The sequence below is a fragment of the Plectropomus leopardus genome, chromosome 5, assembly GCF_008729295.1.
Source record: "Plectropomus leopardus isolate mb chromosome 5, YSFRI_Pleo_2.0, whole genome shotgun sequence".
Lineage (NCBI taxonomy): Eukaryota > Metazoa > Chordata > Actinopteri > Perciformes > Serranidae > Plectropomus > Plectropomus leopardus.
Genome location: NC_056467.1, coordinates 34,182,865 through 34,198,926, shown reverse-complemented (window position 1 = coordinate 34,198,926; position 16,062 = coordinate 34,182,865). Strand labels below are relative to the sequence as shown.

At 38.5% G+C, this 16,062-nt stretch overlaps 1 protein-coding gene across 1 annotated transcript in view; it reads right to left on the bottom strand.

Moving 5' to 3' along the window:
• tbx4 (T-box transcription factor 4) overlaps positions 1-16,062 on the bottom strand; it is a 32,880-nt gene that overhangs the window by 12,793 nt on the left and 4,025 nt on the right. Inside the window, exons 2-4 of the mRNA XM_042487209.1 lie at positions 15,039-15,184; positions 13,918-14,012; positions 2,505-2,624 (exon numbers count right to left, since the gene is read on the bottom strand). Coding sequence (XP_042343143.1) covers positions 2,505-2,624; positions 13,918-14,012; positions 15,039-15,184 — 361 coding nt within the window. The remainder of the gene's footprint in view (positions 1-2,504; positions 2,625-13,917; positions 14,013-15,038; positions 15,185-16,062) is intronic.

Below are 16,062 nucleotides of genomic sequence, written 5' to 3'. Positions count from 1 at the left end.
TGCCTCGTGGTGGGCACACAGACAATGTGCAGCTCTAAAATGTGATGTTAAAATGAGGCTGAGACACTGATCATAAACATAGATATTTTTTTGACCATATACAAACTTTTAGTCAAGGTGCTTTATGGCAAGAAGGAGATAACACAAGCTCTGACAACGCAAATGCACTTAAGCAATGCCTCAACAGTGACTCAGCAATAATGTTGCTGGTCATGTTCATGTGTTGTTACTTGTAGTGTAAACACAGCATTAGACATTGTAATCTCATGTGGCCATTTTGACTGTGTTTGCTAGAAAGATTGATAGACTCTATTGTCCACCTTAGTGGAAATTGTCTTTGGCTTCGCTCAAACACAGCAAAGGTACATACAAACATGTATCACAATACACCATTAAAAAAGCACAAATCGATGTATAGATTCAGTAGTGCAAACATGCAGGCAGGAGCAATAAATTATATTCATTATAAAAGAGCGCACATCTTACAAAATAGTAGTTTTCCTGATACAATTATTCTGTGTTCATTGCCTGAATGACATGAGAAATAAAATTCTTAAACTTCCTATAAATGTTGCGACACATTGTTGTGACCCTAAATTGAGGGCCAGACAAGTGCAGAGTTACTGAGTTGTTTCTCTGATTTTGCTAATCACCTGCCCTGTAATACTGACAATCTTAGAGAGCTTCTTTTTGCTCTTTGTACTCAAGTTGCCATACCATGCTGTTATGTTGAGTATGACAGGGGGGATGTGACAGGTCCCATTTGGTTTTATTTGTATTTTAAGTTCTTTTGTTTTTGCCAGTCCTGATGTTCAGTGACCTGGCCAAAGTAAGTTTCTTCATACTTATCTTTCTGTAGAAAAGTCATATCATCTGCATATTTAAACAGCTTGACATTACTGGTGTGGGCGGACATTTCATTGTATAAATGGAAAACAGCAGTGGTGACAACACACAGCCTTGTGGTGCCCCAGTTTTTTAAAACAAGCTCATCTGAGTAGAGCCTGTTCATTAAAACTCTTTGAGGGCAGTCAGTTATAAAGCTTCTAATCCAGTGAATAAGACCTATCATCTTAAAAAGCAATTCTGAAAGAGGGTCAATTTGTATTGTATTAAAAGTAGACCAAAAATCGAAAATCACTAAAAAGAACACAACAGATGAATTCAGTTGTTGTAGGTGTCTTGCTATTTGTCGCATCCTCTATTCACCTGTGTGATTTGTGAGCAAATTGTAGGGGGTGAAGCTAATCCCCTACAGAGGACTTTATCGATCAGTCAATCAAATTTTATTTATATAGCACCTTTCAGTCAAATCAAATGCAATTCAAAGTGCTTTACAATTTGATTGAAAACATAAAAAAACAAAACAAGAACAACATATAAAATGGAAAAGAGTAAGTAAGAACCATAAAACCATAAAAATGTAAAATAGTAAGATGCTACATGAAAGCCAGACTAAAAAGATAGGCTTTTAGTTTACGTTTAAAAGTATCAATATTTGCAGCTCCTCTCAGATCCTCCGGCAGATGTTCCTGTGTTTTGGAGCATATGGCTAAAAGCAGAATCACCAAAAGTTTGTGTTCGAGTCTGTGGAACAGCTAAAAAAGAGGAGTCAGAGGATCTGAGGGGCCTTCCTGGTTCATAAACTAAAAGCATCTCTAAGATGTAGTCTGGTGCAAGTAGTGCCTTATAAACTAATAATAGGATTTTAAAATCAATCCAAAAACCAACAGGCAACCAGTGTAAAGCATTTAAAACAGGCGTAATGTGTGCTTTCCTTAGATGGATGCTGGCTATTCTCTCCATACACTTAGTGAAGTTGTGAAGTGAGCACAACCAGTCTAAAATCTTTAAAAGATGTTGCTCCAGACTTTAGGCAGAGGTGTTATGGTGGATTTTTTCCATGATTGTGGAAAAATACAGCTGTTAAGCAGCATCTGAAATAAATGAGTGACAGGCCCTTTAAGCTGGGCAGAGCACACTTTGAGCACCCTTCCTCTCAGACCCTTCCTCTTCAGCCTATTCTTGGGTCTCTCACATCAAATCTCACATCTTCCATAACAGATGTTCAGATTTTTGACAATTTCACCGCAGTCTACAGTTTCCTTTGCAATCCCTGTACAAAATTTAGCTCAAATGCAATCTTAAAATCAGTTTTTGCTTGAGAAATTCCTTCTCTTTCTCCACACAAATACACAGATTCACACAAACACACATACATACACATTTGTATGTAATTACTGCTTAGGATATACATTGTGTATTTTGCTTTTGTTCCCTCTCTTTTGAATGCATGTTTTTGGAATATTCATACTGATTATGTAATAATTTTGTTGCACAAGGGTGGATGATCACCATCCTCTGCAGTGCTAAGAACAACACAATCCCTTAAACTTTACTTGGCTATTGATATGGTAATTTTGGTTAGAGTAATGGTCATCATACAAGACAGTATGGGGCAACCCTCAACAAGAATCATTTATGGTTTGCAAATGCAAACTTACCACTTGTTATCACAAAACTTGTAGCGATGGTCATCAGCTGGGACAATGTCAATGAGAAGGATGTATTTGGTTTTGGGGTTCATCCCAGTTACTTTAACCTTGTAGCTGGGAAACATCCTCCTGTTGAAGAATGCAAAGGAAAGTGTTAGAAATGATCTTTGGCCTTCATGAGAAATCAAGGCAATGCTTGATTTAACCAATGAATATTTGATTTATTTAACCCCTTGAATCCTGAACAAATTGGCTTAATTTCTGTCAAAAACACTGGAAGAAGGCAAATAGCAATGGAAGAAATGACCCACTAGGTTGGCAAGAAATTAGTAACAAGTACAAGAAAATTGCCTGAAAATTAGTAAAAGAAAAAAAAAGAAAAAGAGGGAAAAATACAGAGATATGACCTGGAAAAAGACATTACAGTATCATAATAATTTTGTAACACAACTTTAAATATGTGATTATGATAATGTTGTGTTAGCATTTTTTCTTTGTTTTCCCTACATATTTTTCCCTTGGCTATCTTTTTTAAAAATAATTTTCTAAATCCACCATTTCAGGTTTCATCTTTCAGATTTTTATTAAAACATGTAGGTGGTACATAGAGCAAATAGAACATGAACTTTTTTTTTTTTTTTTTTAAAAAAGTTGCTCAGTTTTTCAAAGGGTTAACCTGGAACCTTTAGGAAAGATTTGATTATAGTTTGTACACATGATTGTCAGTTTCAAAAATAACTGCCTTTTCATATGCAACCAATCTCAGGGAGTAATAAAAAGCTGCTTTCACCAAAGGTCTGTATTTTACATTTTGAATGATCCTCTTCTTGGAAAAGGCCGTTGTAGACAGTTGTGTGTGTAGGATAAGTGTAGTATCGTCACGGATAGTGCAGATAAAGATCGGATCAGCTCACTGACTGTGGATCAGTGATGTCCTTAAGGGATTGGGATGAGAGAGGACCCATAATTATTGTGGTACTGAGAGAAGAGGAGGATGAGAAGCTGCTTTCTCCGAAACCTGAAATCACCTTAACCTGAACATACGGTGGATCAAACCTGCTTCTACACTGGCAACCCCACTGTGCACAGTGTGGAATAAAACTCAGCTGCCAAACCTTTTAGGGTCATTTTCTTGATGTTGTCCTTACTCGGCTACCACGGAATGTTCCCACAACATTGGCTAATGTTACCTACAAGTTGTAATAATGTTTTAAAGAAAACATTTATCATGTTTATCATTTCAAATAATGACCCTGTAAGGTTAAATTTAGATGCAACATTATAACTTCAACATTCTGAGGATGTTTTGGCGGTGTTTAGAGGTGACAGATCATAAAATGTTCTCTTCTAAAACATTCCCACAATATTACATGAGAACAAAGGAAGAACATTTTCAAAACAACATTTAGAAATTTTTTTCGCAATATTATTAAGGCTTGAAAATACACATTTTCACAACATTTTTTATAAAACTTTCCTGTAATGTCATATGCAAACAACAACAAAAAGACAAACAAAACAAACAAACAAGCACACACACAATTAAGTTTTTATGATATTATAGATAATGTCACTCTAACTTAAAGATGAATGTTCTTGGAACTAAAAGAAAACTTGCCCCTGAAAACATGACTGAAGCTTTGCAATTTACCATTCTCAGAATGTTAATGGAACCAAAAATTGCTGGCCTGGTAATGCAGGTATTTTTTCGGGAAAAGATTGATACCCTTGCACACTTCTGGTACAGAGAAATCATAAAAAGTATGGGAACCCGCTTTATCTTTCATCTTTAAATGCATCCAGACTAAAAGACAAAATATGCTAAAATAGCACTCAAAGCCATAAAACATATGAAGGGAACTACTTTTCCTGACCTCTTCTGGGAAACCAAAAACTTTTTCATCCCATCCACACCAAAGGAACTTTCACAAAGGGCTTTTTGGCCCTTATAAAGCCCTAAGTGGTTTTTAATGGCACCCGAGATCGGACAACAGTTTAGACAGCCGACTTGTCATTGCTCAAGAGGCTGCAGTCAACAAGGTCTGCAGTTTATGTGTGGGTGGTGCCCATGGCAACAGGTTCAAACATCGCAGGACACTCTCATGAAAACCTTGCATGCTTTCTGAGAAGATGGCCGAGCATCAAAACCCCTATCTACATACTTGCTGTTCCGCTTGGTGCAAATGTCCATCTTCAAAGGCTCAAAGTGCCTGACACCATCTGATCATGTTACTGTAAATACTCCCTAACATACGATAGACAGAGGAGGGGGATTGAGGGCAGGTAATTCAAATCTCTCTCCCAGGCTTCAAATCCAATCAGTACAAGAGATCAGTCCCGGTATCATCCTCACTGAAAGACGGGTTAATCTTAGAGGAACATTCAAAACAGACCTCTTCTCATCTCTGGCTCCACTCACACTGTACAGACAGAGCAGATGGGGGCCTGTGTCAACACATGTGGCCCTCACATTTGTGTAATGTGGCCATAAGTACTCAGTCTTCAGCTATGGGCATCAGTCTGTCAAGCCAGATCAGATGGATGCACCACCATCTTACACACAAGTGAATGTTGAGTAAAACTGTGTCTTGTTTTGTAGAAATGTACTTGGTTGGTTCTAGAATTACATATGCTCTTGAACTCTTAGTATGCTTCAAACTACAAACGAGGTTGTATGCCATGTCTCCGGCAAGTGTTTATACCTGGAGACACAATAAAGTGTACAATTTGGGATTTTGTCACACATGTGGACAGTGTCTTCAACGGCAATCACAATGTAGTGCTTGACTGCACACACATAAAGTAACAGAAGTGTGTAAAATTGAAAAAAGGAGGGCTTGAGAGATGATCGAGCTGTGCCTTACACCTCGGCACATCCAGCCAACTGTGTGGATAATCACTTTCAGGACAAAATGGTTTACCAAAGCCTCCTAGTTCCACAATCTGAAAGGGGGTTTAAGGCAATGTTAGGCGATCCAACAAGCTCTTTGTTTGAAGCATACTGAGGCTTATAAAAACCCACTTAACCCTGTGAATTAGGTGTTTAAATATCTCAGCTGATCTGTGGTCTGTATTGGAAACTGCACATCTTCACCCTTTATTGTTGAAAGCCTCATTTATTCCTGTTGCGGGCTATTAACACGAGACGAGATTCCTGCATGCAACGTTAAGCTTTTCTTGCGGTTTGGCCTTTCTATTACACAAGCACAGCATTTTGGGAGCCTGAAAACGCGAACTTATGAAACCAGGTTCCAGAATGTAAAATTTTGAAAACGCAACCCTTTCTGTTGTTATGTAAACTGACAGTGTGCAGATCCTGTGAGAACAGTCACATCACATGCGCGTGGTATTCTCCTACAGTGTGTCATTACAAAGTACACCGCCAACTACTGGCCTGGCATGCATACTGCAGCATTTTTTGGTTGCTTTTGTGTATCCGTGTACATGAGGACCATTTTTGGACCCATCTGCTGCCCCCCCTGCCCGCCCTTTTGAGACCTTGGGTTCTTATATAACATTGTTACTAGCAGCATTTCAACCTGATGTCGTTCAGTGGCATGACATACACATGTGACAGGTTATGTCTGGCTGTGTTCTTAAATGATGCCACCCGCTTGCATATCAGGCTGATGTGACAGGTGCTGTCTGGCGGCCCAGCGGCATATAATAACAATGCGACACGATCTGTCCGGCCGTGTTCTGAACTGACACCATCCAGGGGTGTATCGTGTGGACATGAAAGGTGCCTTTTGGCACTGGGATAGTATGCCAGAAGTACTGTAAAAGCGGCTGTATTTGATGAATTTGTAATAAACGGGCTGGCACAACCATTGAGTCTAGGTTTCTGAAATATGATGACATACAGCAGACATGATGGAAATTGGTCAACCATTTGACATTTTCTGTACCATTTATACTGAGGTAGCTGACCCGATAATATCTTAAGTTGTAGTTGGACAATTGGTGCAATTTATATTATAAGGATAAATGATTTCTCAGTGGAATATTGCAATATATATTGATATTGGAATATAACATACACTGATTTGATCCTCGTTCCCCACTCTTATTACTGTATGTTCTCAGGCAAAGTGGCTCTTATCACAGTCCTGTCATTGTCTGTATATAATCTTACATACATGTGATGAAACATGGCATATCTTGGTATTGCATATCTGTAACATCTCTAAAAAATCTGAGGTATTGCAATTGTAGACAGCTGATTTTCAAAGGCAGACATTATGAAGGCACACATATACATATGGCGGTGTGACTAAGTGAGTGAGTTTAAGAGGAGTATGAGAAATGGAAATGAGAGAGTGTGTGTATGATATCAGTGTCAGGGTGTGTGTGTGTTTCTGTGCCCAGCCAGCTGTTTCTCTTAACAGTCCCACATGTTTAGGCCCTCCAGTGATCCATTCCCTCTCTGGGAATCTTCAGTACCACAGCAAGATCAAAAGGAGTGATGGGGGTGGGGGGCGGCAGGGGTGGAGGATGATGAAGCGCTACAACCTAGTAGACTCGGCCTATTGTGGGCGCCAGATTCCTCTTATCAAGCCGCCGCTGCTCTCTTGACGGGCTGTGTACAAAGATGGAGAGTGAGGGAAGAGCTACACTGGGTGCTTTGAGGAGGGAGGATTATGCCTGGACAATGACACTCACAATAACAAGTTGACTGCGCTCAGCTAGGTGCTGCCTGGGAGTGGACTGAGCAAGTTTCATCTTTGAGTGTTGGGAAAATGTGGGATCCCCTGCTTGATGAAGCATCTGCACCTCCTCTAGCGCCACCTCTGCACTGACCTTCCTTACATGTTACAATAAGGGTCTCTTTTTAAATCAGGGCACCCCATTATTATACTGTTTGGGTTTTTTTGTTGATGGTACACTATTTTACAAAGATGTTGATAAAATAGATGACAGTTTTTTTCCCTTATTTTTGTTTTAAATTTGCAGTACATTTTACACATAAATTGCATTTTTCCCTGCATTTTTTTCAATCGCTTGTTTATGATTCTGTTATTTTGCATTTTAAAACAAATTTGAAGTTAATAGTAAACAGGCAAATCAATTACTACCAGATTGTCTTGATTGGGAATCAAATTACAGAATTTTCTCTTTTCAGATGTTTGAATTTAGTGTCTTTTTCTGATTCATACAGGTCTTAACCACTATTTTTAAGTACCGCAATTTTGCACTCCGAATTTTTGATACTCTACTATTATTATTACTGGATATTTTTATTTAGTATTTATTTTTAAGATTTTTTTGTCGTGTGGATAATCACAGACATGCTTTTATGTTATGTGTGGTTGTGTGTGGTTAGCTGTGAATGAACTGCAGTAAGACATATGACTGGTCAAAACATGCTAACCTAAGGATGTCACTTAGACCATAGTCTTCCACCATGCTGACTGGTCTGCAGTCAGTTTCCAAGTTAACTTCTTTGATTTAGTTTCATTCACAGGTCTGTGGAGATCAGTGCACTCCAAAATAGTGCTTTGCTGTTTTAAGTGAAGCGGCCGCCTGCTGACATTAGTCTGATTAGCTGCGTCTGTGTGCTCAGTTCGTAGGTTGCAGCAAACACATTTTGTGCATTTGTATTGCATGCAAAAACCTGCTTGGTTTTTGCCCAAAACTGTATACAGTGCATAAGATGCAACAAGATGTCTGCATGGACGCTCCTCCTGAACATGGGTGGCGACTCTGCTCTGCAGTCGCCTCTGAAGGGTACACATCACTCTTTCAAAATGTTTATTCCCCCTGTGGCACAGGGTGGGCAGGAATGGGACAGCACCTCACATTTCCGCTGTCAGACCAGTCCTTACCAAGCACCCACCTCCTCCCCGCTCTCCCAGTCCTCTGCTCTGTCAGATCAGCATGCAGAAAATGAGTCACTTGATTGAATGGTGCTATTCAGGATGTAGTAGTTTTGGTGGATATTACAGTTCCTGATATCCTGTTGGAAAATGATGTGGCACAGATATTGTCCAACTTAATTCAACGCCTGTACAATGACAAGCAGGATACTAGTTCAGCTGTGACCATCTTCTCCATCTTTTCATTGGCATTTACCCCTGAAGACCTTGACTTGGCCAGCTAGTACATGTCAGCAGGAGGAGACTGCTGAGTTGATTTGTTCATCCAGAAATGTGACTCACAGCCACACACCACCACTGACCAATACCAACCACAAAACACACCACCAACCAAGCAAAATAGACATAAGAGCTCAAAATCAGCTCAAATTTAGCGGAGCTGACAGAGAGGAAGCTGGAAGCATCCGTGTCGAGGTCATATGTGGATCAAAATCAAAACTGGTGTTGAATTTATTTGAGCTCTATATACAGTGACAAATATTTCCATTTTCTTGCTCTGACACTTGCTCTGACCACTGTGCACCTGGAAAACTCACAATCAGAAAAGTGTGTTTTGTTACCATTGCAACCAGGAAGTGTGGACTTATCATCAATGTTATCAAGCTAACCACATACTTAACAGGTTTTTCTAATATAATGATGTCTATATTTATTCCCTTTTTTCTCATATCATCCTGCAATGACAAGAAGCCATGATACAGTGATCTGCGACTTAAAACCATTGTGGGCCAGGTACGTAAAGTGGTTCCATACCCCCCTATTTCTGGCCCCTTGCACAGACCGCACCTATCTTTGAACTCAACCTTCTTTTTGTTCTCAGTTACACACCTGGAGAGTTTCATGACTGCATCTTGCATGGTTGTGACATTATCGCATTGACAAACTCTGTCCACAGACAGACTCATAAACACCTGACAAAACACTTGGACTGGCCTCTGTTGTGGTTCCCGCTACAAATGATGACCCTTGGAGGACCACATCTTACTATGGTTACACACACACACAAACACACACACACACACACACACACACACACACACACACACACACAAACTCATGGGGGGGAAGAAAATACGCAAAATTATGAAAAACTAAAAACTACTGGAGAAAATCTAATTGGGGCAATTTAATCATTTAATGGTTGTCATCTTAAAAACGTATGTTCTTTATTATGGTTATTAAGTACATAAAACTTTAAAAAACACAATAATGTGAAAAAAACTGTTGGAACAACTTAATTTTATCAGTTACCTACTTTAAAACCAAGGTTTAGAATGATGGTTTTGAGGTATATTACACTTAAAAGTTTCGTTTAAAAAAGCTGGAACAACTGAATTTATTATTAAACTTAAAATCTTGTGTTTATGCAACAAAATATTAAGTAAGTGGTACTTCAAAATACCTTTGATTGTAGAGAAAAAGCTGATTGCGTGAACTCAACATTGTTGGTTGAACATAATTTCATAAAGTCATCATAACATAAAGGATTTGATGCATGCATTTTGTTGAGCCAAAAGGTTTGTTGCAGCTGGTAAACATGTCACTAATGACATTAATGCCAGTCTGTTTTTTATACTGTGAAACTTAATTTAATTCAAATTAATGAAAGGAAATGGAAGAATCGTGGCACAAACTTTCAGAACCAAGAGGTAAGAGAAAAGAGCCGAAAATTTTTGCTCACAACAAACTCATCATCCTGCATGACAAGTGTATGCATGATGCAACACACAATTGGCTGTACTTATTAAATATTCTGGAAATAGAACACTTTGCCAGATGCCATTGAAGGTGAGCAGCACCTTAATGGTGAGCCCCATCCCCCCACAGCAAACCCTTTTTTGCATGCAAAGAGCAGACAAATTTTAAAATCTTTAACAGTGAGGACACAGATTATTGGATTGAGTTAACTGCTTTCAACATTACAAATTTGAAAGTGTCAGAACTGCTGTAAAGCTGTTGGAGGCACAGCGGGCTCTCCCCCACCTGACGGCTGAGCTGCGAGGCACATGATGTTTTCTCCTTCATCTGATGCTAACACCACTGAGATCTCTGCCTCATCTGTAATGTACTGTATCTGTACTGTATCCTGTTTAACCCCCGTCCACCTTGCTCTTGTCTTCTAAATCTCTGACTGGAATGGGACACCAAAACAAAGGAAACTCAGACCAGCAAAGATTTTTGTTGAAAAGGTCAAAAAATTACTCACTGGACAAGACAGTCTCACAAAATTCTTATTACTTTTTTTAAAATGTACTCCAATCTTTACTTCTTGTAAAATGCTTGATAGTTTACTTTTACAGGCCTTTTAAAACATTTGAATATAAAAAAAAGTCCCAAAAGGGAAAAAAAACTTTGAGCTTTGAACTCAAAGACAAATGCAGCCTGAGGTGAGGGTCAGCTTTAACTGGCAAACTTTAACTGAAGCTTAAGGAGGGTTTGATAATGGCTGCTTGTGACCCAACTACAAACAACAATGTAAAACAATATGTATTTTAATGGCTCAATGAGTTTATAATTTAACTGACAATTACTTGTGTGAGAGAGAGATAATAGCAGTATCTACCAGAGCCAACATCAGGAAATCCTGTAATCTTGGTTGCAGATGTTGTTAATTTGCCCAGATCTTTACTTTTGATTCTACTAAAGTATGAATGATTATTAAGTTGGTGTTGGTTTTTTTTTTTTTTACAGTTAAGTCCAGCTAAACTCCATTAAACTGGTTTCCTGAGCTGCAATTCAATTTAGTTTTATCTGTAGAGCTCAATATCACAAATCACAATTTGCCTCAGAGGGCTAAGAAAACAACAACAACAAGTTAACTGAGGAAAAAATGGTAGAAATCCCAGGAAGTGCAACTGAGGAGGGTTCCATGCAATGAAGCTGCAATGATGCCCACAGCCCAGACGTGGACTGAGCTTTTTTGGAAAGCAGATCTTAAATGTTCTGTATGTGACATTTTGGATTGATATATCAGCACATTACTGTATGCTAAGTGAAGATACACTGGAGTGATGAAGTCCTGAGCAGAGAATGCTGCACCTCCTCATCCCAACTCATCACATGTTGCCGCTTTGTCAGTGGACTTTAACGTCTACATATTATACTCTAAGTATCCTTAGCTGTGACCCTGCCTTTGGTTGTGCCCGTGCTGTGGCTGTACTGATACTGTGCCCCCTGCTCGCCCTGATTGTGGTCTGGTCCTGGTTGCGCCAATGCTGTGATCTTGCCTTTGGACACCTCCCTATCAACATGTGCATGAGACTCTTATCACCCTCAACATCATCATAGAGTGCAATTAATAATTTCACACCTATTGTTATTGTAATATGACATGCATCTGTTTCCATTATTGCTGTGCCTCTCTTCCCCTCTCTCCCTCTCTCTCCCCCTCTCTCTTTCTCTTTCCTTTTTGCCATGATTGTATTTCATTTGTTATTTACGACATCTATTGCTCGTCTGTCCGTCCTGGAAGAGGGATCCCTCATCATCCTCTACCGCTCTTCCTGAGGTTTCTTCCTTTTTTTTCCCTGTTACAGGGGTTGTTTTTCGGGAGTTTTTCCTTGGGTGATGTGAGGGTCTAAGGGCAGAGGGATGTCATATACTGTAAAACCCTCTGAGGCAAACCATGTTTTGTGATAATGGGCTCTATAAATAAAAGTGACTTGACTTGACTTGACTTCTGCATCTGCTGTTTCTGAGAGGTGCTGAGATGCTGCAACCAATGCTGGCTACAAAAGCATGTGGTAAGTTTTAAGAAAAAACCATCATGGTTTGGCTCTACCTTCATACAGGAACCGAACAGCGAGCTCCCGGGTGAAAGTCTGGGGTTAATTGGATTTCGGCCTTTCCATAATGGCTCCATAACACACTTATGTGGCCTTGGATTGGAAATAATGGCAGCTAGTGTGATGGCTGCAATAGGAATAAAGCTGCTAATGTCTTGAACATCCATCACCATGCTTCATGGAATGTTATCACCAGAGGAGAAGTCACAGAACATCACTCAATGGAAATGTAGTCACCTAGCAATTGGGTTTTACGGACATTCCAAAATATTGCTTTAGTTTTGTGAAAATCTGTTATGGAAATCCATGTAATGTGACTAAATGTCTTCTGCCATGAAAACATAGGAAGTATCTATGCATGCTGTTCAGAACAGGTAACTTTGTCTGCTCTTTTCATATAGGTAGAGTGTATTTTCAGAGCTATTGCCCGTGAAGGATGAAGCTCTGTGTGACCTACAGAGTTTGAGCTGCAGACTGACACCAGGTAAACCCACACAGGCTTCCCAGCACAGCTGCACAGCTCCACCACTGAACAGGCCTTCAAAGGGCTTTAAGGATTCAGAGCCCACTTTATCAGCTGGACAAGGGAAAGCCCATCTCTTACGGTTATGTAGCATTAAGGAAAAAATGTGGTGACCTTTTACATTTTTTTACTGGAAAAAAAAAACCCAAGCCATGAGGAATGAGAGGCGGAGGTCAATTTGAGTGTACTCATTCTCTGGTTAATGTCCAAAGGCCTCACTATCTAATCCTCAGGTCGCATTAAATCCAACAAGCCGAGCAGTCATTTGTGTTTTCAATTATGTAGTCACTGCTGCAGGAACTTTTTGACTCTGCCGGAGAGACTCACTTAGAACTGCTTTATGTTACGATGAACTGTCTAAACAGATGCTCACAGAAAGGTTTCACACTAATTTTACATAATGAATTGATCACTTAAATGTCTCTATTTATTCAACAAGCTTATGAAGAAGATGAGCATTTTTTTTTAGTTATATAATGTGACTAATAATCCATGCAGCATTTCCAAGTTTCTGCTGACAGCTTGGTGAAATTCCAGTAAAAGTGTTTTATTTGAGGAAAGACTCATTTCAGCCGCTGCCTCACTGTTTGTGATGACTTCACTCTGGTGTTATGATGCATTATGTCTTGATCTTGATCTTTGATCAGATCCCATATTCGTGTGGTGTGAAAAAAAAACCTTATGATTCATTTAAAGGTTTGGAAAGTAACCCATTTCTTTAACTAAAGTTCTGTGCTTATTCAAATCTAATGTTGTATTAGTATTAGTAGTATTTGTTCTTTGAGAACTTTAATGTTCTGCTACTTTATAAGAATACACTCAACAACATTTCTGAGCAAATGTAAAATAATCTGTAAATAAATATAAAGTTTGATTAAAAACACTCTAAAGGGGCCAGTGTGCACAACAAGTACTTTTCCTATCGATAACTAGAGGTAAATGATAAAATGTAAGATACAGGACATCTAACAGTATTTTGGTGTTGGTGAAAGATCTGAATACTTCTTCTAGCACTGATTATCAAGTAATTTCTAATAATAGAATTATTACAGATATACATACATTTTCTATTGCTACTTTTCTCAGTACATGCAAGACATGACTTTTAGGTGGTGAATTAGAAACATGTTAAAACTCAGAATTAAAGCACGGTGACCAGTTTTCAACCTAAAACTAAACCATGCTTTGCCATTCCTGCGCCCAGTCTGTACTGAATGTGTGTTAGCTGTTGCACTGACCTGCCTGCTTTAGTAATGATCATCTCTGTGCCCGCCTCATGGAACTTCTTCCACAGCTCCCTCTCATGAAGAACAACCTTGATGTTCTCAATATTCTGAAAGAGAGCAGACATCACTTTTACACTCACACATCTCGTCATCACCACAACCTTCATCATAACCAAAACATAAGATCAATTCAAGTATTTGCATATAAACACACTACAGAGCAGCGGTGGAAAGCAGCAAACCACATTTAATCAAGTACTGTAATGAAGTACAAATTTGAGGTGTTTGTACTTTGCGTGAGTATTTCTATTTTTCACTTCCTTATACCTTTACTCCACTCAGAAACACTATACTTTTTATTTCATTTATCTGACAGATTTAGTTACTTTACAATTTTGATTAAACAATTCAAAATTGAATTGACAAATTACACATGATTATATCAAGAAGGGAAAGATTAACAAGCTACCAAGCAATATGTCAGGTAATATATAAAATAGAAACTAAACTTAGCTTCATGTATACCATACATGGCATTAAAATGATTAACACATTAATTAATAATTATATTAATACAGTAATTAATAATTATTATCTAATAATAAAAATTTTTCTAGAATAAATCATACTGGATAATGAGTTGTTGTATTTTTCAGTCCTTTGAGTATACTTTGATACCAATACTTATGTATGTTTACTTCAATACAATTTTTAACATATGACTTTATTCCCACACTGTGGTGTTACTTACTTTTACTGAAGTTAAGGATTTTCTTTCCCCAGTGCTGCTGAGTAATGTATAAAATCATCTGTAATTCAAGTCATATATAAAATCCACTTTATTTTATTGACTGAAGTATTTCCTTTGTTTTGGCACCTTAAAAAAAATTATCAGGGTACCATGAATGGAGAGCTGGGTTCAAGGGCTGTTGGTCTGATACACCATTTAGTATAAACAAATGCTTCTAGTGTTTCTTTCTACTCTAAAATGGATTTATTTCATATTTTAAAAATCACAATAATTCTGTAAGTCATGTCATGTCATGTAATTATTTGGAGAATAGCTGGTCCATATTTCTACTAACTGGAGCCACAAGAAGCAGCTGTGTGTTTGGTCTCGGGGTTCTCTATACCTGGTCGGGCTCACTGGAGCTGGGAATGGTGGGAGCTGTGGACAGGCCCAGTCGTGACTGGTTTGGAAGGAGATCTGTCTCCCCGCCAGTCTGCACCAGGCTCATACGTTCATCCGTCACAGTTGAAAGTTTCTCCTGCAGCATCTCTGCAGGATTAGAAAAATTCTGTCAGACTTCTCAGTCAGTAGCTGTAGTGTCCGCTGCAAAGCAGACCTGCCATGTGATGTGTCTGCTATGCAAAAATACATGTTATCAATCCCATACCATCGTAGTATAGAAATGCAACATTAGTCACTGCCATTATGTTGAGCTAAAATGCACATATTCAGTATAGATGGCTACATGTGTGTGTGTGTAGTGTGCTTTTGTTGCCCTTTTGCAATGAATGTGAGCTGCCAGGAGTGTAAGCATCAACAGTTAGACCCTAAATTCTGCATTCAACTATTTTACTGGACAATTTGTGCATCCAGCCAAAATTATGAATTATGTAGTAATGATGACTTTGAATAAAATACACATTTTATATATTTTTTTTAACTTAGCACATTTTCAATATTCCTGTAGTCCTATTTTACTCTCTACATTGGCAGTCCAGATCTTTAACTACTTCATTATTTACATCTAAATTCATCCTCACTTTTCATCTTTAATCTTTAAGTTAATTAACGCATTATTTTAACCACAATATGTTTACACATGTCCCTCCTGCTCAGTGATGAAAAATCTAAAAAACAGCTTGTGATTCTGCCTTTCTCCCTGGCCAGCTTTGGGTTTTCAATATGCAAGCTCATTTTCCATGCTCTGTTTAATTAAGAGGTAAAACCTTGATATTGCAGCTCAGTAGATGCTCAACATCACACACATTTTCAACAGGCTTCTTAATGTAAATTGGAATATCAAATATTTATTTGTTGTGTATAAAATCATCCATTTCCGGAAATGAATTCCTGTTGCTGTGGGAGTGTCTACTGCTAAGGTGCTATAATATCAGAATCAGAATCAGAATCAGAAATACTCTATTGAT